Here is a 25,066-nt window from a genome sequence, read left to right on the forward strand (position 1 = left end):
GGCCAGATGGTAACTGTGGGAATTACAATTAATAACAGCAACCCAAAAACACAGAATAATGGCATCAGAAAATAGGAACAAATGGCACAAGTCAAAGCTTACTAACAAATATATATAGACAATAAAGTGGATCTTGCATGAAAATGTAGGGTCCACTTCACTTACTGCCTTCCATCCCCTAAATAAAAAGTGTTTTTTAAAAGTGCCAAATACAAAGCTTTAATATATTTAAAAAAAAATGTTTGCCTCTGTCCTCTTCCTGGAGACAATAAAGACATCAACATGTTTTACCTTTGCTGCTCAAAATACTGCAAAAAATGTGCTCCTGCACTGTGTTGGCCGCATGTTTAGGGTAAAACACCCAGATCCCAGGGGGCAACAGTAAGGCATAATGACGTCATCAGCATCTCCAGTAAACAAATGGCACAGCCAAGGTTTTGTTTTGTTTTTCTTAAAAGCTTTAGTAGGAGAGTTGGTGAATTCCCCAAAATTACAACTTTCAAAGAGAGTCAGCACTTCTTTGACATACAATGAAAGATGCCTCAGCAACAATTGTAACCCATTAGACCATGGGAGACTTGTTTATAACCAAGGCCAATGTGCAAAGTCATATCCTAGGTCACATGCTACAGAGTTACAAGGGAAGTCTAGTAACACTTCTCACGATATTCCAGGTGGACATTCTCACCAGGTCTGAGTAAGCAGCTAGAAAACAAAGACTACTGATTGCGGAGTCAAAGGGGCACACAATAAGTACCATGGTGCTGCATGTGGCCATTGGGGCCCACAGGTTGGAAATACGGATGTAGGTCCTTCAGTACATGCTCATAGGAAAAAAACTTTAAAGATTAACTAGTTGCTTCATTACTTCATTCATTCAAAACTCTACCTTTAGCACCCCTGTCTCCTTTGCTACCAGGATAACCAGGTGGTCCAGTGTTTCCCTTCTCTCCAATTACAGAAGGCTGGCCATCGCCTATTACCTGGCAATAAACAAATAGCAAAAAAAAAGATTTACTGATCAGGATACAGAGTTGTGCACATATTTATTGTGAAGCTTTTCAGTAAACGAAAAAGTAATTTATAGCAATAGTGAAAACTGTAGTCCTTTGGAAAATGTATTCATATTACTTACGTCTCCTGGAGGTCCTGGAAACCCACGTTCTCCTTTGTCTCCCTGTAAATAGGTAGTAATTGAAAACCCTGATAGATCTATTGCATGTACAATATCTTCTTCAAAGTATATAGAAAAAAAACATTTGTACAGAAATCATGAGGACATGTCACATATATGTATTGTTGCTCAAAGTGTGACAAAAACTTTAGAACTGGTTAGAAGTTTTGTTAGTGTGTTATTGCTGTCTGTGTCTCTCTGGGCATGATTTTCACCACTTCCTCTCCCAATGACAACTGAAATAGAAAATGAGGGAAAATCACCAGTGGGAACACACAACCTGGCAGAGGTTTTAGCCCTTTCCCGATAAATTGCCTTTGTTGCTTCTGTGTCCCTGTTGGAGAAGCTACTTGTTTTAGTCAACACCATTACTGGTATAGGAAGTATGGGAAATCTTCTCAAACTGTCAAAATGGATGCAATAAAAACCTGAGCAATTGTGCTGTAAATGAATTGGATGAATCTCCCAACTAGGATAATTTATGCTAGCTATTCACCACAAGCCTTTTGCTTGTTACAAAAGAGATCAAAGCATCACTTTGATATATATAGGTCCCATATGTACACTATCTGCATTTGAAGCCATTCAACCGCACCCACACAGATGTCAGATTGGGTGGCGAGTCTGTGTCCGTACAGCTGTTGCAATGTAGACCGCACACCAAGGATCAGCACAAGGTGGCGTCCAAACGGTTTAGTTTGTTGCATGATCACAACACAAAGAGGTGCAATGTTTTGGAGTCACGTAGGACCCCTTCGTCAGGCATGTGATGCCTCACATGCCTGATGTACAGCTGTTGCATCCCAATTGACATCAATGGGGATACATGGAACACCTGTGCATCCCTATGTGAGTACATGGGGATGCACAGGTGTACGCTTTAGTACGTCCCATGTGAACGAGGCCTTATTCTTGTGTTTACAAAAGCATTCAGGCTGAGCATTGCAATATGACAAAAATAAGTCACAAAAATGCTAAGGCAAGAACGTTTTGGTTTCTTGCTACTGCAGTATCAGAAATATTCTTTTCGGTGTACAAATAAAATTGTAACATTTGTAAAATATTTGTACTTGATAACTACATCTATCATAGTGTGTTCATTACATGTGTTATTAAATGGAACTGTCATTTATAATAATAATTAATTTTAAACTTACTTTAGGACCTTCCTGTCCAGGAAATCCATGAAAGCCTGGGCTACCTGGGATTCCCTTTAAAAGTTAAAAAAAATGATTATTTGTCATTGGTGTGAACATTATTAGAAGTTAGTTAAACTTCATACTCAAACTGTTTCTGAAATGTTTCTGTGTTTTGTGTATTTTGTTACCTGTATATTAATCATTGACAGCAATTTGTCTACAAGTGCAGGAATATCCTATATACAGTATTACTGCAGGAATATTCAAACGCAGTGAAACCCATACCTCCCTGGAGGATGAAGACCTGCAACAATGCTCCTTAGGCAAGTCTCTGCTTACTAAAGACCATGGCAAACTAGCAACTTCATAGCAGATAGCTACAGAGCTACAAATATCACAGAACACACATCAAAAGAAAAATATTTCCTCTGGTAATTTGATACTAACTACATAGCTGTATCTGATTATAATGCATATCTAGTCAGCTAGTGTGCAATATTTATCAACAGTTGCACTGGATAACATAAGTAGCTACTCTGGTTTGGCCACATCTTGAGTATTTTGGTCCAATTTTGGTCACCAATCCTTAGAAAGGATATCCTTAAACTGGAGAGAGTCCAGAGAATGGCAACAAAACTAACAAGGGGACTGGAGGACCATAGTTATAAGGCACGACTACACACATTAAACGTATTCTCCCTGGAAAAGAGGCACTTAAGAGGGGATATGATTGTAATATACAAATCTCTAAATGGGGACTCTAACATTGGGAGGAAACTTATTAAACCTAAGATCTCTAAAGAACACATGTGGCCACACAATGAAGTTGGATGAGAATCAGTTCAAACCTAAACTGCATAGGGGGTTCTTTATTGTTAGAGCAATAAGGATGGGCAGGGAGTGAGAAATATTCAAAAAACTACAAGTTGCTGCTGAAAAATTGCCAGTGTGATATTGTTCAAATACAGAGGATTGTCATTAACCTGTGCCTTTTTATTTTATTTCATGAAGTGCATGGGAAATTGAGTGTTAGAAATGAAAGCAACACTGGACTGCCTAAAGACCCTAGACAGTAAAGATCCTGAAGCAATCAAAACTGACAGATTGGTAATGTGGTTGAATCAGTGTGAGACCTTTGGAAAAAACACAGTACAGCTGACATTTTTATCTAAACTATAACAAGAATAAAATCCAATTTCATTTGTTAACTGTGACTCTTCTTTATGATATCAGGTTGAGAATTACCAGCATTTAGTAATTAACATTGGCAAAAGTTGAGTGTATAGTCTAAAAGTGTATCATTTTTACTCTAATGTAAATCCAGCTAGCTGTACATATCAAAGACAGGTGTCCATCATCATTGCAAAATGCCGAGTGCCAAACTTCTCCTCTATTTTTATATAAGGATTGTGTCTGATATCACAGGTCTGTCTGACTTGTACAGAAAAACAGCACTAGGGAACCTTCTAGAGGTCACCGGGAACTGAAAATGGTACGAACTGTTCTGGTAAACCATTAAATACTCAAAGATACTTGTATCTGAGCAAACCAATAATATTTTGTACACTTCAGATACGGTAAAAAAAAAAAAAAATGTAAAGTATACTTACAGCAGATCCCTTTTCTCCTAGATCACCATCTTTTCCAGGTTTTCCCTAAAAAAAAATAAAAAAAATGCATTGAATGAATTGACAGTCCCTGTATGTAGAGAAGTCCAGTTGTTAGCATCTGCTTTCTTTGTATATTGGGTCTTCTGTTCACTTAAGTTTGCATATTCTTCCCAGTTTTACACCAGGCAATTCACAAATCTAAAATTACACTAGTAAATTTTATTTTCTTTCAAAGAAGGACTAATAAGAAAAAGTTATGAAAATTAATAAATACCTCTTTGGCATGACTAAAAGGTAATGATTATTTTTTTGGCTATAGAGCAACTTACAGAGGCTTCATTATTATTTGGTACTGCATACTAAATCAAGGGATTATAGTGGTAGTGTCGTGGACACTGGCTGCAAGGACCTTTTTCTGTCCACATTCACCCTGAAATTTGGAATTGCTATATTAATCTTTTATTTTTTTGTTACATTTTTGAGAGTCTGTTTTCTTGGACTTGCCCAAAGACAATTCTTGGTTATTAATTCTGAACAATACATGATCCTTGAAAGAGCTGATCACATTGACCTCCGGAGACAGACCATCTGGTCACCTAGGCTGCCTTAAGTGCTGTGTGATAGGAACCGTTACAGGTAGTATTTCCATGTTCTGTATTTTGGTGATACCCTTAAAGTGGAACTTAACTCTCTCAATCAACACTGACAATTTTTAATGCCTATGCTGCTAACATTATTAAAAGGATAGAGAAGTATATCATATTTACTTGTTTTAAGCTTTTTTTTTACATTTCTTGTTACTTCCTGGTTTTCAGGCCTAGGCAAATGATATCATACATACCAGAAGTCTTCAGGAGAGGAAGAGGGGTTTTCTCAGCTAAGCACAACCCCCTGCCTGCATGCCTGAGCTGAGGACAGATGGATTCCAGGAAGTAAATGCTACATGAATCATCTGCCCTTACTCAGGATGGCCACGGCCAGAAACACTAAGGGGGTGTTTTTCAAAGTAATTTCTCAACAAAATAAAGCAAGGGGTCATGGATGGATGGGTGAATTTGCTTTGAATATTATAAATTAATTAAATAGTGTTTTTGGTTTGTGGTGCTCAGATGCAGTGTAGTTCTGATTTAAAGTGAAAATGATCAAAATCAAAAATTACAGACATTAATCATCAGTCTGTCAATAGAATTAGGGATGAGTGAACTGGGCAAAGTTTGGTTCACAGGAGGTTTGGTGAACCCAGTGGGTAGTACACAAAACGCGGAACATAGTGCCAAACCCTCCTGAAGTCTAAAGGAGCCAAATCTTGCTGTTTTTCTGTTCTTTTCAAGGTTAATTTTGATGCTATTATTAAAAAAGGCATCGGAAGCATGACACAGCCATGGGAGACATGTAACAATACAATTTTTTTATACCAAGGGTATAGAGGGGTGAGGGTCTTTTCAAAACGGCAATCCTTTACATAACATGCTTGGGGAATGCCTTAAAGCCGCACATGTTACAAAATAACAAAATGTAAAAAAAAAAAGGAAAAAAACAGAGTGTAATTGCCCTTAAAATTCCAACCAGACCCTTATCCAGGAATGCAGGCAAGGAAACAGAGGGCAGTGAGTGCCCCTGCCTGCTTAATTTTTTTAAAATTTTTAAGTTAACTTCCATTTTAACCCTGACCATTTTTAATGGCCAGGGTCAGGGTTAAAATGGAAGTTAACTTAAAAATTAAAACAAATTAAGCAGGCAGGGGCACTCACTGCCCTCTCTTTCCTTGCCTGCATTCCTGGATAAGGGTCTGGTTGAAATACTTTTTCATCACATTTTTAATTTACAGGGGTATGTGTACCTTCTGGATTCATTTGTTGCTTTTTATTTTATTGTTATCTAAGCTTATATAAACATATTATTAATTTATAAAATGGGCATGTCAATGCTGTATGTGTAAAATGATAAATACCATTAAAATAAAACAAAATATTCCATTAAATAAACTAAAACATATATAAGATACTGCATCTGTATAAAAATCATGCCTGGGTAAGTCATATTGGCACCTATTTATCAAGGCAATGCAAAGGGCAGGGATGAGAACAGTGCAGTTAACCAAAACAACCAATATGATTTAATTTAATTATTGTACTCAGATCAGAGAAATATGAATTCTAATTGTCACCTATTGGTACTATAACTTTCATTCTGTCTCATAAAATAAAGCAGTTCGATTTTTTATTCGATTTGCATACAAATTGAAAGTGTTTAGGTTTGACCTTATATTATATGTATTTGGTAAATCTAAAGGAAAATTGTACAAGAATGTATAACATATGGCCAGCCTAAGATAAAACTAAAAAACACTGCTTGCTCATATTTTTTAGTTTTCCAATAGACCAGTGGATTGTTTATCAATCTTTTCTACTAAATAATCTGGAGATGCTGAATCAACACATTATTACTGTGCCTTTGCCTAAATTATTTCTACAGAAGGGAATTTGGAATTTCAATCTAAAATGAAGCCAGTGGGGTCCATGAAGCAACTTGCAAAACTTTGTATAGAGATATCCCAAATATGATGAACAACATTTTTATTGTACAATCTGGATCTCTGGATAATTTAGATGCCATACCCTTAGAAGCAAATAACAGCAATGAACTACTAATCTGACAATAAACTTTCACTGACTAATGCAATTTGTAAGCTACTTTTGGACTTCTAAGAGCAAAAGGCTTCATAAAGAACTGTATTTTTATCACACATTGCTGTGTACCTTTGAAATATAATCTTTACTACATAATGGACCCATTTATATAATATTTTATTAAAGTTGCACTTTAATTCATTATAATAATATATAGTGAGCAATAAATTGTTTTTAATTATTGCATATGAATTATTTTATTTTATTTCAATTACTTAATATATTGTCATATTTATTATCCTTTCTCTAAAGAACAACAGAAAGAAGTGGGCATGTGTGGAGTGCATTGATAGAAGGCAAACAGAAAGCCACTAAATACTGCAAACTGACACTTGCTGCACTTTTTAGGCTGGGTTCACACTGGTCCGACAAACGCTCCGACATTGGGAGCTCATGTCGCATGACGTGTGAAATTTAATGTTTCCCTATGGGAGCCGTCCTAACTGGTCCGACACAAGTCGTTCCGACTTCAGAAATGCTCCCTGTACTACTTTGGTCCGACTTTGATCCTACTTCAGCCTATTGACTATCATTGAAGTCGGATCAAAGTCGGATTGCCGTCTCGCATGATCCGACTTCGGCACGCGACTTGTGCTCAGATCATCTTGAGGGGGAACTCCGCGCCAAATTTTAGATAAAAATCCGGCATGGGTTCCCCCTCCAAGAGCATACCAGGCCCTTGGGTCTGGTATGGAACTTGAGGGTAACCCCCTACGCCGAAAAAGCGGCGTGGGGGGTCCCCCCAATCCATACCAGACCCTTATCCGAGCACGCAGCCCGGCCGGACAGGAATGGGGGTGGGGACGAGCAAGCGCCCCCCCCCCTCCTGAACCGTACCAGGCCGCATGCCCTCAACATGGGGGGTTGTTGCCTTGGGGGAGGGGGGCGCGCTGCGGCCCCCCCACCCCAAAGCACCTTGTCCCCATGTTGATGAGGACAAGGGCCTCTTCCCGACAACCCTGGCCGTTGGTTGTCGGGGTCTGTGGGCGGGGGGCTTATCGGAATCCGGGAGCCCCCTTTAATAAGGGAGCCCCCAGATCCCGGCCCCCCACCCTATGTGAATGAGTATGGGGTACAGCGTACCCCTACCCATTCACCTAGGAAAAAAGTGTCAATTTAAAAAAAAACACTACACAGATTTTTAAAGCATTTTATTAGACAGCTCCGGGGGTCTTCTTCCCACTTCGGGGGTCTCTCCGGTTCTTCTCCACGCTCTCCGGATCTTCTGCCGGGCTCCTCCGCTCTCTTCTGCTCTTTTCCCGCTCTTTTGCTAAAGCGGAGGAGCCTGGTCTTCAATCTTCTGCCTTCTGCCCTCTTCTCCTGATGTTGACACGACGCTCTCTGGGGCTAGAATGCTCTCTGTGCGCTCTGCTCTGACTTATATAGGCGGTGACCCCGCCCCCTTATGCCGTCACAGTCCCTGGGCATGCTGGGACTGTGACGTTTTAGGGGGCGTGGTCATCACCCGATGACCACGCCCCCTTATGCCGTCATAGTCCCAGCATGCCCAGGGACTGTGACGGCATAAGGGGGCGGGGTCACCGCCTATATAAGTCAGAGCAGAGCGCACAGAGAGCATTCTAACCCCAGAGAGCGTCGTGTCAACATCAGGAGAAGAGGGCAGAAGGCAGAAGGCAGAAGATTGAAGACCAGGCTCCTCCGCTTTAGCAAAAGAGCGGCAAAAGAGCAGAAGAGAGCGGAGGAGCCCGGCAGAAGATCCAGAGAGCGTGGAGAAGAACCGGAGAGACCCCCGAAGTGGGAAGAAGACCCCCGGAGCTGTCTAATAAAATGCTTTAAAAATCTGTGTAGTGTTTTTTTTTAAATTGACACTTTTTTCCTAGGTGAATGGGTAGGGGTACGCTGTACCCCATACTCATTCACATAGGGTGGGGGGCCGGGATCTGGGGGCTCCCTTATTAAAGGGGGCTCCCGGATTCCGATAAGCCCCCCGCCCGCAGGCCAGGGTTGTCGGGAAGAGGCCCTTGTCCTCATCAACATGGGGACAAGGTGCTTTGGGGTGGGGGGGCCGCAGCGCGCCCCCCTCCCCCAAGGCAACAACCCCCCATGTTGAGGGCATGCGGCCTGGTACGGTTCAGGAGGGGGGGGGGCGCTCGCTCGTCCCCACCCCCATTCCTGTCCGGCCGGGCTGCGTGCTCGGATAAGGGTCTGGTATGGATTGGGGGGACCCCCCACACCGCTTTTTCGGCGTAGGGGGTTCCCCTCAAGTTACATACCAGACCCAAGGGCCTGGTATGCTCTTGGAGGGGGAACCCATGCCGGTTTTTTAGTTAAAATTTGGCGCGGAGTTCCCCCCTAAAGATTCATACCAAACACAGTGCCGGCATTGGCGGGGATCCAAGTCGGATCCCCGTTCATTGAAAGTCGGACACATGCCGGCTTCATGTCGCAGGGCAAAGTCGGATCCAAAGTAGGACGGCTGTCGTGTCGCACCAGTGTGAACCCAGCCTTACTGTCTACTCTAACTCCACACAGCATCCCATGTGTTTTCCCTTGATTAGATAGTGACGAAGACAGTGTAAACCTGGCCCTCTTCTTCAGTACACTATCTGATTAATAACTTTTATGTGTGCTTAATGAGCTATTGTCATGTATTAATGCACTATATTTCTGGCTAGCATCTTTGTAATGACACATCATTACAAGGACAAGAATTAATGAATAAATCTAGCTTTTATAATAAACTTTATTCTTTTATTATAATATATAGTCTTACATGAAAGCACAATTGATACTACATGATCACAATTATGTCACATTTACTAGTGATGCTTTGTCATTGTCACACAATGATTTTAGTTACACTACTACTACTACTACTACTACTACTAAATTCGGATTTTTATTCTGTATGTTAAAAATCTTGAACCACACACTTCTAATAAACTGCAGTGTGATATTTATGCTGAAAGTAGCAATGATACTTACCCTTGGCCCTGGCTTTCCATTCTCTCCTTTTTCTCCTTTGATGCTCTGTCCAGGATTCCCCTAAACCAGAGGAAGAGAAAAGCACGTTAACCAACATAATGTAGAGGTCACAAAAAAACTTCACAAAAAGGAAATGTAATAAATATAACGTTTACAGATAAAATAGAAAAAGCTAGATTTATTCATACTAAATACAGAACATAGTTGACTCACTGGAAATCCTCTGTCACCTTTGTCACCCGGTGCACCCTTTTCTCCCTAAATATAAAAGATAGATTGAATGCATTAGATAATTAATGAATAAATGCAGTTAGATTAAATATTGGAATTTATCATTGTAGTCAGTGCTTCTTTATTTGTATGAAGAGTTAGGAAACTGTAACTAGAAAAGTAGGTAGTATATTTGTTTTCCTTCACCTACTATCTTCCATTTACAATGCATTCTTTAAAGATAATCAATTAGAGCACCAGCTAATGATTTATTTAAATCAGTGTTTATGACTGAACACCTACAATTTTTATGAAATAAAAAAAATAATATAGGCTCAATTTACCCTAGTCATAAAACATAATTTGTTTGGTCCCATTGGATCTCACTGCTGAAAATATTGATCCTTATGACAAACAATGATCATTATAGATTGGTAAATTCAACCTGTTGTCTGAAAGGTAATTTCTCAGTTAAGCTCACCACATGCGTGATAACTTGACTGTACAATCTCTGTTAGATCTTCCAAGGAGAATGTAGTGCAAGGCCTACCTGATTGTATACAGATTGATTGACTAGTTTAGGTAGGTTCTCATATTATAAATAATTTTGATTGTGTTAAATAATTTGACTGTATGGTCAGAATATGTATGGTGAACCTTACACTGATTTTGATACTCAGACATGACGAGGCAGCACAGTGGCTTTGGGGTGAGTATTTCTGCTTTGTAGCACTAGTGTGCTTGGCTTAAATCCTGCTCAGGATGCTATATTTCACAACATTCTCAAAGAGAACCCTACAACAAAATAGAATCACTGACAAACTCATTAGATAAGCTGTGAGAAACCCAATGTTGAGTGAAGCCTCAACTACTTGGACATCATAATCCAAATTAACCTCATGAATGAATAGATTGTGTTCATTCAGGTACCACTAAATAGTAATAATGTCAAACTCTCATTTAATACACAAAGCACTGTATAAACCAATATAAAAAATTTACCTTTACTCTGTACACTTCTGGTGAACCTTGTTGACCTTGGGGACCAGGGGGACCCTGAGGACCAGGCTCACCCTAAAGAGCATTGCATGGAAACACAAACTGTCAGTCAAGTTACTAAAACATCACAATAACAACTCAAAGCAAAACACTACATGAATGTCCATAGAATTTGGCCAAATTAGTACTGATGTTTCTGCAGTGTTGGTCACTTTAAGCAGAACAACTATACAGCTTGTATTGCTTATATATAGACAATTTCACAGATTCCACTGAAGACTTTAAGTGCAGAAATAATATAGGTTTTTAATATAGATTTAGAATTTAGAAATTAGAATTTAATGTCAAGGCTATCTCTTATCTTTGCATATTTTCCCAACTATCAAAAGCATGCATGTTGCCACTGACAAGTGTCATCTAACTGGTTACAATAGGCCATCTAGGTGAGATTTTTCCTAGGCCTGACTGAAGCAGGCCACAGATGATTTGGTTTTCTTTCCTTCCAACATCTGTGGAAGGAAAGAAAATCACTTTATTTCCTGTGTTGATGGGGAAATGCCTCCCACTGTGCTGTTGTGTCCTGGCAGCTGAGGAAGGTCATTTGGGGGTGTGGGGAGCCCTCCCGGCTGGCAGAACACAATGATATCTGCTAGTGGCTATAGCTGCCAAGAGAAAATAAGACAGGCTGGTTCTTCCAAAGTCAGTCGATAGGTTGACTTGGGTACAATCAGACTGCCCATAGACGGATCGAATCTCAGATGGTCCCTGCTGAACCAGCTGAATTTTGATCCAAGTATGGCCGGCATTTGTAAATGGTCTATTTCTATGACCAGCGCATGCAGTATATTTACTCACTTTTTCACCCTGTGGTCCATGAAAACTCAGACCCATAGTGCCCTATAAAAATGCAAAATATGAGAGCTTAAAAAAAGAAAAGATTTAACATTTAAAATATTAGACAAATATAACATACACTTACCTTTGGTCCTGGTAGACCTGGTGGTCCTGGTGGCCCCTAAAATAAAAATAAAGAGATCATTTAGAATGAATCACATTTACATTATTGTAGATATGTAATTAAAGTTATTTTTGTTAACTTGGTAACAGCAACAATTTAACATAAATCAAAGTTTTAGATCAACACTGTTTACATGCAATAAATGGTATCTTTCACCAAATAAAAAGGAAAAATTATTACCATTTTTTTAATTAATCAGAAGCATCATTGCTAAATGTGGAAAGTTTATGTCAGGAATATGGAGCTCAGCCAGAGCACCTGCTGGTGGCACTGTAGTTTATAGACAGGAATGGTGCAAACCTGGTGTCCACCAGCAGATGTTTTCCATATGCCAGCTGAGTTTAACTACGCCCTTCACATCTAATCCCAGTGTCCCTTTTAAGTGGACTTTAATGCCCAGGAGGTGGTGTGGCTTCTCTATCTTTTGACTGCCATGATTGTCTCTCACAGCAATCACATAATCAAGAGCTGTCATTTTGGCTCCTGATCAGAAGCTGTAATCAAGAGCTGTCAGTGACAGCTCAGTCAGTGAGCTATGAGTACAAAGTGAGTACAATCTCAGCACACAACCTCAGGCCACCATGGACACATATGTGTGGTGGCTGAATATAATAGCCCATTTTTTCCTGCCGCCACATATATGTATTACACTGTCAGCAAGAGGTTAACCACAACCTGGGCACCTGGTTGCTGGGAGGCTTTTACCCCACCCTGCCCCCCACCTTGCCTCAGCATATTGCCCCTGCATCCATTCCGTTACTGTCTAGTGATCCTCTTGCTTGCATAGGCAGGGGGTTGTTTCAACACTGACTCAAAGTACTCTACCTATTTAGGAGTAGCATTGTTACTCTAGGACAAGACTACAGATCCAGCAATATCCGATTGCCTCTTGGGGGATCAGGAAGGAATTTTCTGCCTTCCTCTGGATCAACAGTGGGTATAAGATTGTATATATAGGATTGTATATATATATATATATATATATATATATATATATATATATAATATTTTTTTTTCCTTTTATTGGTTGAACTAGATGGACATGTGTCTTTTTTCAGCCAGACTAACAATCTAACTATGAAACACCTCCTTCTCTCCTATTCTTCATAAAATAGAGTGGAGATGTTTTGTAGTCCACAGAGATAGCTGGGAAAAATAAAACTGATAACACTTAGAAGAGGCAGAAAGCACAGAAAGTCATCATCTCACAAGATTTTTGGCAGGATCATAAGGTATATGTTGCACTTATCGAACAGATATAACAAAACTCTTTAAAATGTACAATTTACAGACCAAAAAAGAGGAAATATATGTTGTTGTTTACATATTCTTTAAACCTAAGAAGATCTAAGAAGATCAGTCAATTTTGGAATAGCGCTTACTGAAATAATATGTCATCTGTTTTGTCTTCTACAATAATGCTGCATTTCTTGCTGTATTTACTTCCATGATATATTATTTAAAAAAAATAATAAACAGTACACATGCTTACTTAATATTTATTTTAGTATTGGGCTGTGTAAAGGGAGGGTTTGATCAGGTATTTGCAGCTATATGTTACCACAGTTGGGAGCATTATGCAGTCTCTTGCCCCTAATGGATTCTTTTTAGTAATATATATGGAGAAAGCAATCTAGATGGAGTCCTTCTGCAGAAGTGCATTCTAACCCTTACAGAAGAGCCCAACTCCTTATTGTAAAATGGGAGAGACAGCAAGATTTCTCCACTAACCTATTATGCAAAACACAATACATGTGCACCAAGTAACCAAGTAAACCTTTTTGTAATATAGCTTATATAATTAGTGTGCAGATGTCTAGTTTTATATAGAATCATTGATATTTATCCACAATAGGAAATATTTTCTAAAAAAAAAAAAAAAAAAACACTTACTAGACGACCTGGTGGTCCAGGTGGTCCTATCGGTCCTTCTAATCCGGGGAGTCCAGGTGTACCCTGTGTAAATAGGAACAGGCAATTATACCCTAGAGAAAGAGGACTATCCCTGGAAATGGTTGGAAAAAAAGACATGATTTTAATTAGTCAAAATAAATAATAGGAAAGTTTAGTAAATTTTCACATACTGTGAGTTATCATGCTAAACCTAAAGCAATCTTTGAAGTGACTTTTTACAAACTTCTTTCTTTGTGTGTTACATAGCGGTATTGTAGGTAAACTATAGTCTGGCCCAGGGTTAAACCTGAGCCATGGAATCTGGGTCAAGGCTATTAGAGGTTAGGGCTGAATGACTCATCCAGGCAGCTCTCTGATGCCTCCCTCTGGTTTTAGAATATTGGAGAATATTCTAGAAATTAGTGGGCTTAAACTAGGAGGGTTATCCTGCATATTTAGGGGCCCTTAGCCAATCCCTAGAAAGTGGGCCTGGCAGGGAGCGATAGAGGTCTTAAATAGACATGTGCCATACTAGCCAGGAAGTTGGGTGGAAGATGGAGAAGCAGTGTTGAGGGAGTCTGTCGCTGACCCTTGAGGGACCCCTGCCGGGGAGGGTTTTACCTTGGGCCAGAGCTCAGGTGGCTGGCCTGGAAGGATCCTACCACAGGAGGCAGTTGGAGAAAAGCTTTCCAGAAAGGCAGCAGGAACAAAGAGAGGCACAGCTAAAGACTACAAGGGGGGAGCATGTATCCCGAAAAATAAACAATTTAACATGCCTGCACCAGAGGCAAAGCAGATTAGCTAACATTATATATTTAAAAAGATTATTTGCGTTAAGTTGTTAAATTTAAGATATACAACTAAAAAAAAAAAAAAATTCAAAAAACTTTGCATACCTTTTAATGGGTCATTTAATTGCATCAAACAAGTACATAAATACTGAAAATACTTACTGGTAAACCATGACTTCCGGGAAATCCTTTTTCACCTTTTGCCATAAAACCAATGATGTCGCCTGGTTCTCCCTAAAAAAAAAAATAAAAAAAAAATAGAAGATAATCTAAACTGTGTTATATAGATCTCAGGTGGATTGTTTATAATTCGGTCATCTAGTGAAGTACAGGGCTTTTCCAAGCTTTGAGTAAATCTTTAGTACTGTGCCAGGTTGTTTCATCGAATATAATATATTGCTAATCCCCTAGTCTGTTTTCCTGTATGTAATGGCCATTTCAGTCTCAGAATGGTTTTGAGAATGGTCTTCTATTTGCACACACCCTACTACTGAAGTCTTGAGAGAATATGGCCAAATATTAGTCTGTCCTGTGTCTCTCTGATGGATAAGGATAGTAATTACTGAAACCACAATTAACATGACCAGTAGCCTAGGTTTTGCAGGTGTGGCATCATCTTTTAAATTTAAAAACAAATGGGTAATATATTGTGTATGTGTGCAATAATATTCAGTAAAATATATTTTTCAAAAAACTTGCATTTTAAAAACCACTGCCCATATACATGTGACATAAATGTGTGATGGGCAACACCCATCAATTTATTTTATAGGGCCTCGGCTAAAAAATATATATATAATGTTTGAGGGTTCTGTCATTTTCTAGCAAAAAAATGTAGATTTTTACATGTATGTGAGGAGGGTCAGAATTGGCCTGGTAAGGAAGTCTTTAAAGCTGAATCTAGTATCTGACATTCACATTTCAACCTTCATTCATATTATATACCGAATTTATGATATTCTCTTTCATCACCTGTTATCATGGGCAGCATAATATTTTTGCACATATACAATTGTTCTTTCTTTTTATTCGTTGTTGAGTAATAAAGAATTACTAACAGTCTATGTATTCAAATTTACAGATAGCAAAAGATCACACCAATGAATGCCATGACATGGACTAGAATAAGTGTTTGTTCAGTGGCCCCTGAGGGATGCATTCAGAAACACAGGTTTGCAACTGTAGCTTTGTCATATTTTGAAATATCTTTTGTGCTTATTATTACATACAACCCAAGTAAAGTTAGACATGATATGCAGTCTAACATCACAACTGTTGTAAATACCCTGCCTAATACAGTAATTGTTGTACACATAGTATAGGAACTTACTTGGAATTGTTTTAAGCAAGTCTGAAATGTTACCTTAAGATGATATAAAACATTCTTAAAGCACAGTGTAAACTAGTGCTAAAACTCCACTGAGTGGTGACTTCATTGAATGGGGTAAATTAAATATCCAACATGTGTATAATTTTGCAATCATGTCAACAGTGTTTGAACACTATAAATACATAACATTAGCTCAAATATTTAAAAAAAATATATAATCTTTTGTTTTTCTATTATACGCTATTTTTTTTTCCCAAAATTTTTATTGCATAAGTTTACAGCAAAAGTATTTATACAATTTCCAATACAGTAATTACATGTCAAATCCTTTTACCTACACCATTTAATATAACACTAATACATTTCCCACGTTATTACCCTGTTACAACCATAGTACAACTTCACCTTCCTTCACTCTTTAGCATTGATTTACATCAATTTCTATTTTCAGCTATAGGCCTTGCATTCTTGCATTCCAAGAATTTAAATACAAGATTATGTTTTACAACTTTTTTCACATACAAAATGAGAAGTGCAACATACCTTAAGTCCTGGAGGTCCTGGAGCACCCTAAAAGAACAAATACTGTTATAACTTTCAGAATAATGTTTTGAAGACACATTTTGAAGCTACATTTTGTAGCAACTGAGACATACCATTGATTTTAAAGTGGACATCAAGGTAAAAAGAAATACATTTGTAACAAATTCTTACTTAAAATCAGTTAGCTTCACCTAATTACTATTGAATTATTCCTGTGCAGGCAGTAATATTGATATGTAAGACACAAAGGGATCTATTGATAAAATATTCAATGCAAGAATGTCAGAAACATTTGTGCAAACTGAACTAAATGTCAAGATGAATAGAATAGATTAACTCAGGTATCATCAGCAGCATCCAGTGGCCAATAAGTGGTATATTTTCTCATTGAGATATTTCAGAAAACTATACCGTAATTTGGCCACAAGATGGAGCAGATGATACAGAAATTAAACTATTCAAAAACAAATGGCGGAATTAATGTAGTGCAGCTTACACAAATGTTTCTGAAATTCGTGCAGCAAATGTTTTATAAGTAGAACCCTTAGTAGAATCTGTCACGATTGAGAGAAGCACCTTTCCACTTCCCCTTTTTTCCAGAAATGCTGGCAACTATGCCCATAGAGACTGTTTGCCAGCATAGTACCTCTCTATGTTATGCCTGCTGTGTCCCAGTGTCTAGGTTACAGTTTACAAAATGAGCATCTCCTTCCATCCTTTCTTTTGGGCTCCAGCTTTTGAAAGAGGAAGCAGGACAGGAGGATCATTACTTTTTATCTCTAGTTTACTAAGTCTATATTATGCTTCTCTGACTTCTGTTTTAACACCAAATCTGAAACAGTAGTCTTGGATGAGTAATAACTTGCTTATCCATTTAGTATATTATCATACCTCCCAAACATTCTGGATTCGGCGGGACTGTCTTCAGATTTGAACCAAATCCCATCATCCCACAAATCTGGGCTGACTCCTGGAGCCTATGCCAGAACAAGTTCATGCACTTGGCTTCACTAATTAGCCTAGGTTGGGGAGGAAGAGGATTTATTCTGGGAGGGGGGATTTTGGGCAAGGAGAATCTGTGCTGGGGAGGAGATTTGGAGGTGAAACGGATTTGTGCTGGGACGGGAAGAGGATTTTTGTTGGGACGGGGTATTGAAGGGGGTGGGGATTTGTGCTGGGAGAGGGGATTTGAGTGGGTGGAGGAGAGTTTGTGCTGAAGAAAGGTGAAAAAGATTTGTGCTGGGAGGGGAGATTAGTGGGGAGGTTTTGTTCCTGGGAGAGGGAGAAAGTATTTGTGCTGGGGGGGCAAAGATTTGTTCTAGGAGGGGTGAGTGTGAAGATTAGTGCAGGATTTATTTTTGGAGTAAAGGAGTGGGGATTTTTGCTGAAAGGATAAAGTGTAGGAGAGTAGTGATTGCAGGGTTAATTTTGCACTATCCTGACTCCTACACTGTGCTTTACGCACCCCTGACTCCTGCATTATTTTTGTTTTGTATTCCCAGCCCTTACTGGGCACTACTCACTCCTGTCCCCTACATTCTGTGCATTGCTCCCTGAGAGCCATTTACTCTTGGACCCAGCACTGACTACAGCACTCTTTTCATTACATACTCCTGATCTATGAACATATTGTATTACACACCCCAGACCCCTGCAGTCTGTGTTATGTATCCTAAACCAACACTGACTGCAGCACCAGTGGCGGCTGGTGGGTTCTTTTTTAGGCGTGGCAAACAAACCCAACACTGACTGCAGCACCAGTGGCGGCTGGTGGGCTCTTTTTTAGGTGTGGCAAACAAACAACACCCCCGGTGGTGTGGCAGAGCCCCAGGCACTTACCCACTTATGTGGTGGGCTGTGGTGTCCTCTCCTGGAGTGCGGGCAGCAGCCACGGTGGCTCCGGTGTCCGCTCCTCCAGCTTCCTCCGCCCTGTGTCTTCAGCCGACGCGCTAGGCATCCAATGGGATTGCCTGACGCTTTGGCCAATCGAGAAACAGGTTTCACAGACCTGCCTCCTGATTGGTGGGGAGGAACCAATAATAATAGCAAAAATTCATTCGCTATGGTCACACAACTGGGTGGGCTCGGAGCGCAATGCTCTGCTCTCAGAGCTCACCCTTTTTTGAAGCCTATTAGAACCTCTGGCTCTAATCAGGTGCTTCAAAAAAACACCCCGCCGCATTGAAATATGTGGTCCAGCACCACTGACATGTAGATCAGGGGGCCGGACGCATGGCTAGGGGAGGCAGCGCCCTCTATGGACGTGCCGCCACTGTGCAGCACTCTATGCATTACACTCCACCTGCATTCTGCCTTACAGACTCCTGCTCTATATACACTATATTGTACATTACAATCCCTAACTATTTTAATGAAGTTCTTCTTCACGGTAGTCTCAGAAAGAGTGATAGCTCTCTGACTATTTTCTGTGTGTGCAAAACAACAACACCTTGAGACAAATGAGACATTTCAAACACTGAGAAATACGTGGCACTTACAGGATAACCTATGAGCCCCGGTAGGCCAGGAGGTCCAAAAGGTCCTAATTCTCCCTAAAAATCAAAGCCAAGAAAAGTCCTAGGTTAATATACAGATTATACACTTGTAAAGAAATATAAAAGAGCTGAATAACCGCTTCATCCCCGGAAGAATTTACCCCCTTTCTGACCAGAGCACCTTTTACAATTTGGTACTATGGAAGCAGAGACAATGCTACATTAAAAAAAAAAAAATAAAAAATTTAATAGGACTTTTAAACAAGGCATAGGGCTCAAACACATGACCACAAAAAATAAAGTTTTTACCAGCAAACTTTTTTGTTTTCTGGATCTGAATGCAGGTGTATTGTTTTTTATGGGCCCAAGCACATGGCTGCATAAAGATCAGTAAACTTGCACTGTGATCAGAACAGTTAAAAAAAAATAGAAAAAAATGCATCTGAGGTGCTGCATATGGGCTGTAATTTACCTGTATGAATGTACATGTTTGTGCTAATATGGACAGTGCACAGAGCACTTTTTGTTTTGCAGGATCTTGGTGCCAGCATCTGCCAGCTCCTGCATACTAGTTAATGTGTTTTCACGCAGCCAAGTCTTTAAAGGGTAAAATTAAAATACATGATTTCTTTCAATAACATGCTTGGGAAATGCCTTAAACCTTCATTTAAAGTGGCACTCCTGTATGATGTATTATAGCAGAAAGAAAAACAACATTTGCCTGTAAATGATATTTCCCAGTTTCATTCAGTTTGTAAACAAAGCGGCCTGAGATTTTTCTCAACATCCATGCCAGACCCTTATCCTTACCTGGCTCATTTACAATTTGAAAGAAGGCAGCTGTCAGTTTTGATAGGATGTTGGTGGCCACCTGCATCCTAGCAACCAATGATCTTGTGCAGCTGCCTGCGTTTCAGAAACCAATGAGGCTTACCTGAGCTTTAAAGCCTATTCCTTTATGTCAAATACAGTAACAGAAAAACAGCTTTATTCATTCTCCGAAGTATTATGTGAGACTTGGTAGCCTGACTGTGATGGGGTTTAAAATTTAGATTAAATATAATCGACAATGTTCTTTTGTGTTGCTATTTCATGTGCTGACCTGTGGTTGAGCCAGTTACTGTATGTGTATGTGATATATTTATAGTTGCTACCACATACATAAAGCCCCCCCCCCTTCCATACCAGACTATGTGCTTACCCATGCTGTAACTCCTATTGCCTCAACCAAGACATAGTATTACTGACCTTACATCAATTTCTGTCTAGAGCAGGGATCTCCAAACTTTCTAAACGAAGGGCCATTTTACTATCCTTCAAAATTTAGGGGCCAGCAGGAGTAGAAAATGTCCTGGTGTCAGTGGGAGTAAACAATGCCCCATCTTTGGTATTAGTGAGAGCAAAAGTGCCCCATTATTGGTGTCAGTGTAAAGAATAGTACCCCATCATTGGTGTCAGTGGGAGGAATAGTGCCCCATCATTGATGCTAGTGGAAGGAATAGTGCCCTGTTGTTGGTGTCAGTGGCAGGAAATATGCCCCACTGCTACTTATAGTAGGGGAAATAATGCCCCAAGGGCCAAATAAAAGCAAGCAAATGGCCACATCGGCACATGAGACGCATTTTGGAGGACACTAGTCTATAATTACCCATTTCCATGGTTAAGGTAATAAACTAATTAGGTTCATTTTGCATCATTACTTGGTTAGGTAACTTCACATTATTTATCCCCATCTATGGTGTCATTGTTTATGTGTATTAGGCTGCCTTGCTGTTTTCTGTTTCTGGGTCAAAAGCCACTAACTCTTGAACACCAGACAGACATAAACAGAAATTAATGCAGTTCTGCAATAAACACTACATCATTTTTTAAATGCAAGCAGCGTGAGTATTTGAAATTGACTTGGTATTGGTATATTGCAGTCTACTGTACAGTCTGTACAACAGAGCTCAGAAAGGGAGAGAAAGATGCAACACATGGAGCCATGTTGATTGGGGGAGAGAGCAGAATGTCACACAGATTAGATCATCTGTGTATTGCTTCTCCTTTTAATGTCTATTCACAGGGGGGTACGGTGAGGGGACCCATACGTGAAAATGAAACTGAAGGGAAAGGTCGGGTTCCCTACCCTGTGTGACAGGGCTGTGTTGTGGGGCAGAGCTGTGTATATCTCAGAAGTGGATCAACAGAAATACAAATCATTTGGTATCTCCCATATATGTATTTAATAAAATATAGAACTCAAACATCCCCCATAATTTTTTTACTCAAATAAACATCATGGTAAAATATGATGAAACATGAATGGGTCTTTTTTATAGCAAGGTAGATGAACATATGATGATAGACATTCTGCCATTTTGCTACAAAAATGATCATATATTCTGATAATTTAATACATCTTACCTTTGTGCCATTGCAGCCTGGAATACCTGGTGGACCAGGTGGGCCATCTTGCCCAGGTATGCCCTAGTAATAAAAAAGTATGTCTTAAAAAAACTTTGAAATATTTTTCTATGTATGATAAATGATTTGTCCTGCTTGCCAAAAAGTACATACAGGGAGGCCTGGGTTTCCTGGAAATCCAGCTGATCCGGCAGGCCCCTGAAATGAAAGACAAGAAAAGAAATGACTTCACCAAACTTCTCAAAAAATAAGTGCCAGCATATACTATTGTAAAGGTGAATGCCTTTGTATTCTGTATTTTCCCAGTAGAATTGTTTAATAAACACTGAGATTACTTGATGCTTCATAATTAAAGATGCTATGTAAAAGAAGGCCCACCCACAAGGATCCTCATGGTTTTCCCTGGATTAATTTTTGCTTTCTCAGGTTCTGTGTTACCTCTGCTTGCTGTGCTATTATTATTTCTATCTACCACCTCTGGTTTTACCTCTACTGCCTGCATGTCTCCTGTCATTTTGGAAGAGCTTGCCCAGTCTATGAACCTTTCTCCTTGACCATTGGCTGCAAACTAGCCAACCCCACTCCCCCTTCCCCACCCCATTCTTTTGTGTCTGCCCTATCTCTCATTCTGATTTAAGACTTGGCTTCTGGTGAATATACTTTATGACTCTCTACTGCCTGCATGTCTCCTGTCATTTTGGAAGAGCTTGCCCACACTATGAACCGTTCTCCTTGACCGGTGGCTGCGTACCAGCCAACTCCACTCCCTCTTTCCCACCCCATCCTTTTGTGTCTGCCTATCATTTTGATTTAAAACGTGGCCTAGGGTGCTTATCCTTTCTGACTCATAGATCATCAGCTATATCACTTGTTGCTACTATTAGTTACAAACCATGACTTGGCCCACTGGTTATGATCGTCCGATTCCCCTAACCCTCACCAGAAGTGTGTTGTGGGTCATGATGCTATTCTATTTATAACTAAAAATAAGCTGCCTGATTAGAAATGTGTGATGAATTGATGATAGCTGTAAATGTAACATTTGGCTTTAACAATGCCTTACTTACATTTAACAAACAGCCACAATTGATTTGTTCTAAAAATATGACTACACTTTGTAAACCATTAACAAAAATACAGTAAACTAAGCTGGCTTCAAGTTTCTTTCAGGGACAGGTCCTAGAGTATTGTTAAATAATTATTCATTTTTGTTTTTAGCAAAGGGCAAACTGAGCTGGGCTGATGCCACTTAGTGAGCTTTACATGAAGCGTAGCGGTAGCATACACAGGTATGTTTGCTTCAACATCATCATGCAAGTCAATAGAACAGCTTCTTCTGACTTTCTGCTGATCCAGGCAACCGTGCACACTGGGGCAGAGATCAATAAATCCTATTGGTGGTGTCAGTTCAGCTCTGTTTGATGAAATCTAATATTATTTATGGTTGCAGAATAGTTAAATATTATTAATATTCTAATAGTATAAAAGTAAAAACAAACATATGTAGTGTGGCTTACTCTGTTTCCTTTTGTTCCTGGAAGTCCTGGCTCACCGGTATCACCCTGTAACAGAAAAAAAAATGTTTTTATTACTATTACTATTGTTATGATATGACTTTATTATTCACAGTATTATGTACTGTTTACCTTATGTCCCAGTGGTCCAGGTGGCCCTTCAGGTCCTTGAAGTCCAGGAAATCCAATGATGCCAGGTAGACCAGGTAAACCTCGTTCTCCCTTTGAGAGGCAAAATAAAACTACTTTTATTGCCACGCGTTACATACAAAGTGTAGTCAAACTAAATTTTACTTTTAAATTTATTTTTCACTTTCATTTTTATTAAAATATTGTAATAATGTAGAAACAGGTAATTCTTTTTCCAAACTTCATTGCAAAATAGGGTTATGGAGCAAGAAGAAATAACACGTATATGTATGGCTGTCCTATCAAGCAAGTCGGGACTTAAAGTAGAACTATAAGCAATACTTTGTTTTTCATTTTGGATAGAGTATGGGAGGATTATAACCCCTGTAAAGTTTATTTATGCCATCTTTGTCCCATCAGGGAGATTTCCCTTTACTTCCTGTCCCATAGGCAGACAGGAAGTGAGCAAAAATCTCTGCAAATTAAGGGAATCTCTTGGGGACCCCCAGATCACTAGAAGTAATGTCCCCATTGGAAGATTTCTCCTCTATTACTTTTCTGGGGACAACCAAAAATATGGGATTTTCTTTTACTTTCAATTATAATGGTAAGGGAGAGGGAGAATCGCCCTAATGGGGGCACAGACAGCAATAAAAACTGACACATCTCCCCTCTATCCAAAAAAAATTGCCTTTAGTTATAATTTAAGAGAAGTGAGCCTTTAGCTTTGCTGGATTCTGTGAAATACACTATGTACATGAGGAAATCTTAAAATAAACTTGTCAGGATACAAATAAAACTGTCAGGGCTGACTTATTTTTCCAGAAGAACACTCCTGGATCCTTATCCTTCTTTACCTACCTAGAAGGTAATCAACCTCAATCAAGCAGGTACATAGCATGTGTATCAGAATGACTATGCCATGAGCAGTTATAAAGAGCCCAGCCTTGCTTAATGGTTCATACTGGTTATGCCTTATGCTGAATCTAAGTGTGGAAAGTGCAACTGCTACTGAACCCCATACATCAGGGAGCCCAAACCTAACTTCTACCTCCACCATAGCTCCCAATTGTCCCTGATTTTGAGGGACTGTCCTTGATGTAGAAATCCCTCTGATCTATGGTCTGATCTATATAGTTGTATATAAAATGCACTATTTATCTTTCAAAAAGTGTTCCACAGTGCTAAACCTTTCATCCTATTTCTAAATTGCTATCTTTATACATTTCAAAAGCCAGTATAAAGGAATAGTAAAAAGTAAAAAGCACTTGTGGGTTTAACAAATATATATTTTTTTGTATAATTCTCCTTTAGGGGGTGTGGCAAGGTGTGTGACCTATGCCTACATACATTTGCTAATAGGTCTCCCTCCTTCCCATCTCAAAAAGTTGGGAGATATGGCCCCCACCCATATATATCAGCCATGTGCACCTTTATATGTTCTGTACAGTGAAAGGCATTTCAAGTAACGATACCTTTGTACATGTATGCAGAAGCTCTCTTGGGGGGACACCCTGGTTAACAATGAAAAGAAAAATAGGGATGTGCTCAGACATGTCTGGATCCTATTCAGAACCCACCTGAGTGAACCCACCAGGATGATATCACCTGTACTGGGCCACAATCATAAGTAGCCGAGGCATTCCCTGGCCCGCAGCCACCCTTATACAATGGGTGTGCATACATGCAATTGTGGGGCAGGGAATTCCCCAGCCACAAATGACTGGCCCAGATGACAGCATCCTGGTGGGCTCACTTTGTGAGTTCAGACTAGTATTCAAGCACACCCAAACTTATCCCTAGCTACAAATCATTAGGAATTTCTGTAACACAGGCCTTTCATTAAATGTAATGTATTTATTAGTTAAATTAAATAAAATAAATTAATTAATTCCAGGAATTAGTTTTTTTTAATAATTAAAGAAATGATGTAGCTGCTACAGATCACAGGTACATTATTATTGGTGTAACGTGAACTTCTGTCTGCACTGCTTGACAGAAAAAGTTGATTTCATCTCACCATAAATGCACGGCCTGGTTGCAAGATAGGGATCTCTGTTTTAGTTAAAGTGGTAGTAAACTCTGTTATACCACTTGTACCCACAGGTAAGCCTGTAATAAGGCTTACCTGTAGATACTGTGAATATCTCCTAAACTTGCACAGTTTAGGAGATTTTCA

General features: G+C 39.5%; 1 protein-coding gene across 1 annotated transcript in view; it reads right to left on the bottom strand.

The window, feature by feature from the left end:
• COL4A1 (collagen type IV alpha 1 chain) overlaps positions 1-25,066 on the bottom strand; it is a 241,783-nt gene that overhangs the window by 105,384 nt on the left and 111,333 nt on the right. The window contains exons 3-19 of the mRNA XM_073614495.1: positions 22,891-22,980; positions 22,762-22,806; positions 21,398-21,442; positions 21,245-21,307; positions 18,842-18,895; positions 16,344-16,370; positions 14,633-14,704; positions 13,680-13,742; positions 11,748-11,783; positions 11,624-11,665; positions 10,772-10,843; positions 9,773-9,817; positions 9,560-9,619; positions 3,924-3,968; positions 2,332-2,385; positions 1,136-1,177; positions 890-983 (exon numbers count right to left, since the gene is read on the bottom strand). Of these exons, the coding sequence (XP_073470596.1) occupies positions 890-983; positions 1,136-1,177; positions 2,332-2,385; positions 3,924-3,968; positions 9,560-9,619; positions 9,773-9,817; positions 10,772-10,843; positions 11,624-11,665; positions 11,748-11,783; positions 13,680-13,742; positions 14,633-14,704; positions 16,344-16,370; positions 18,842-18,895; positions 21,245-21,307; positions 21,398-21,442; positions 22,762-22,806; positions 22,891-22,980 (949 nt within the window). The remainder of the gene's footprint in view (positions 1-889; positions 984-1,135; positions 1,178-2,331; positions 2,386-3,923; positions 3,969-9,559; positions 9,620-9,772; positions 9,818-10,771; positions 10,844-11,623; positions 11,666-11,747; positions 11,784-13,679; positions 13,743-14,632; positions 14,705-16,343; positions 16,371-18,841; positions 18,896-21,244; positions 21,308-21,397; positions 21,443-22,761; positions 22,807-22,890; positions 22,981-25,066) is intronic.

This window comes from Aquarana catesbeiana, linkage group LG02, assembly GCF_042186555.1.
Source record: "Aquarana catesbeiana isolate 2022-GZ linkage group LG02, ASM4218655v1, whole genome shotgun sequence".
NCBI lineage: Eukaryota > Metazoa > Chordata > Amphibia > Anura > Ranidae > Aquarana > Aquarana catesbeiana.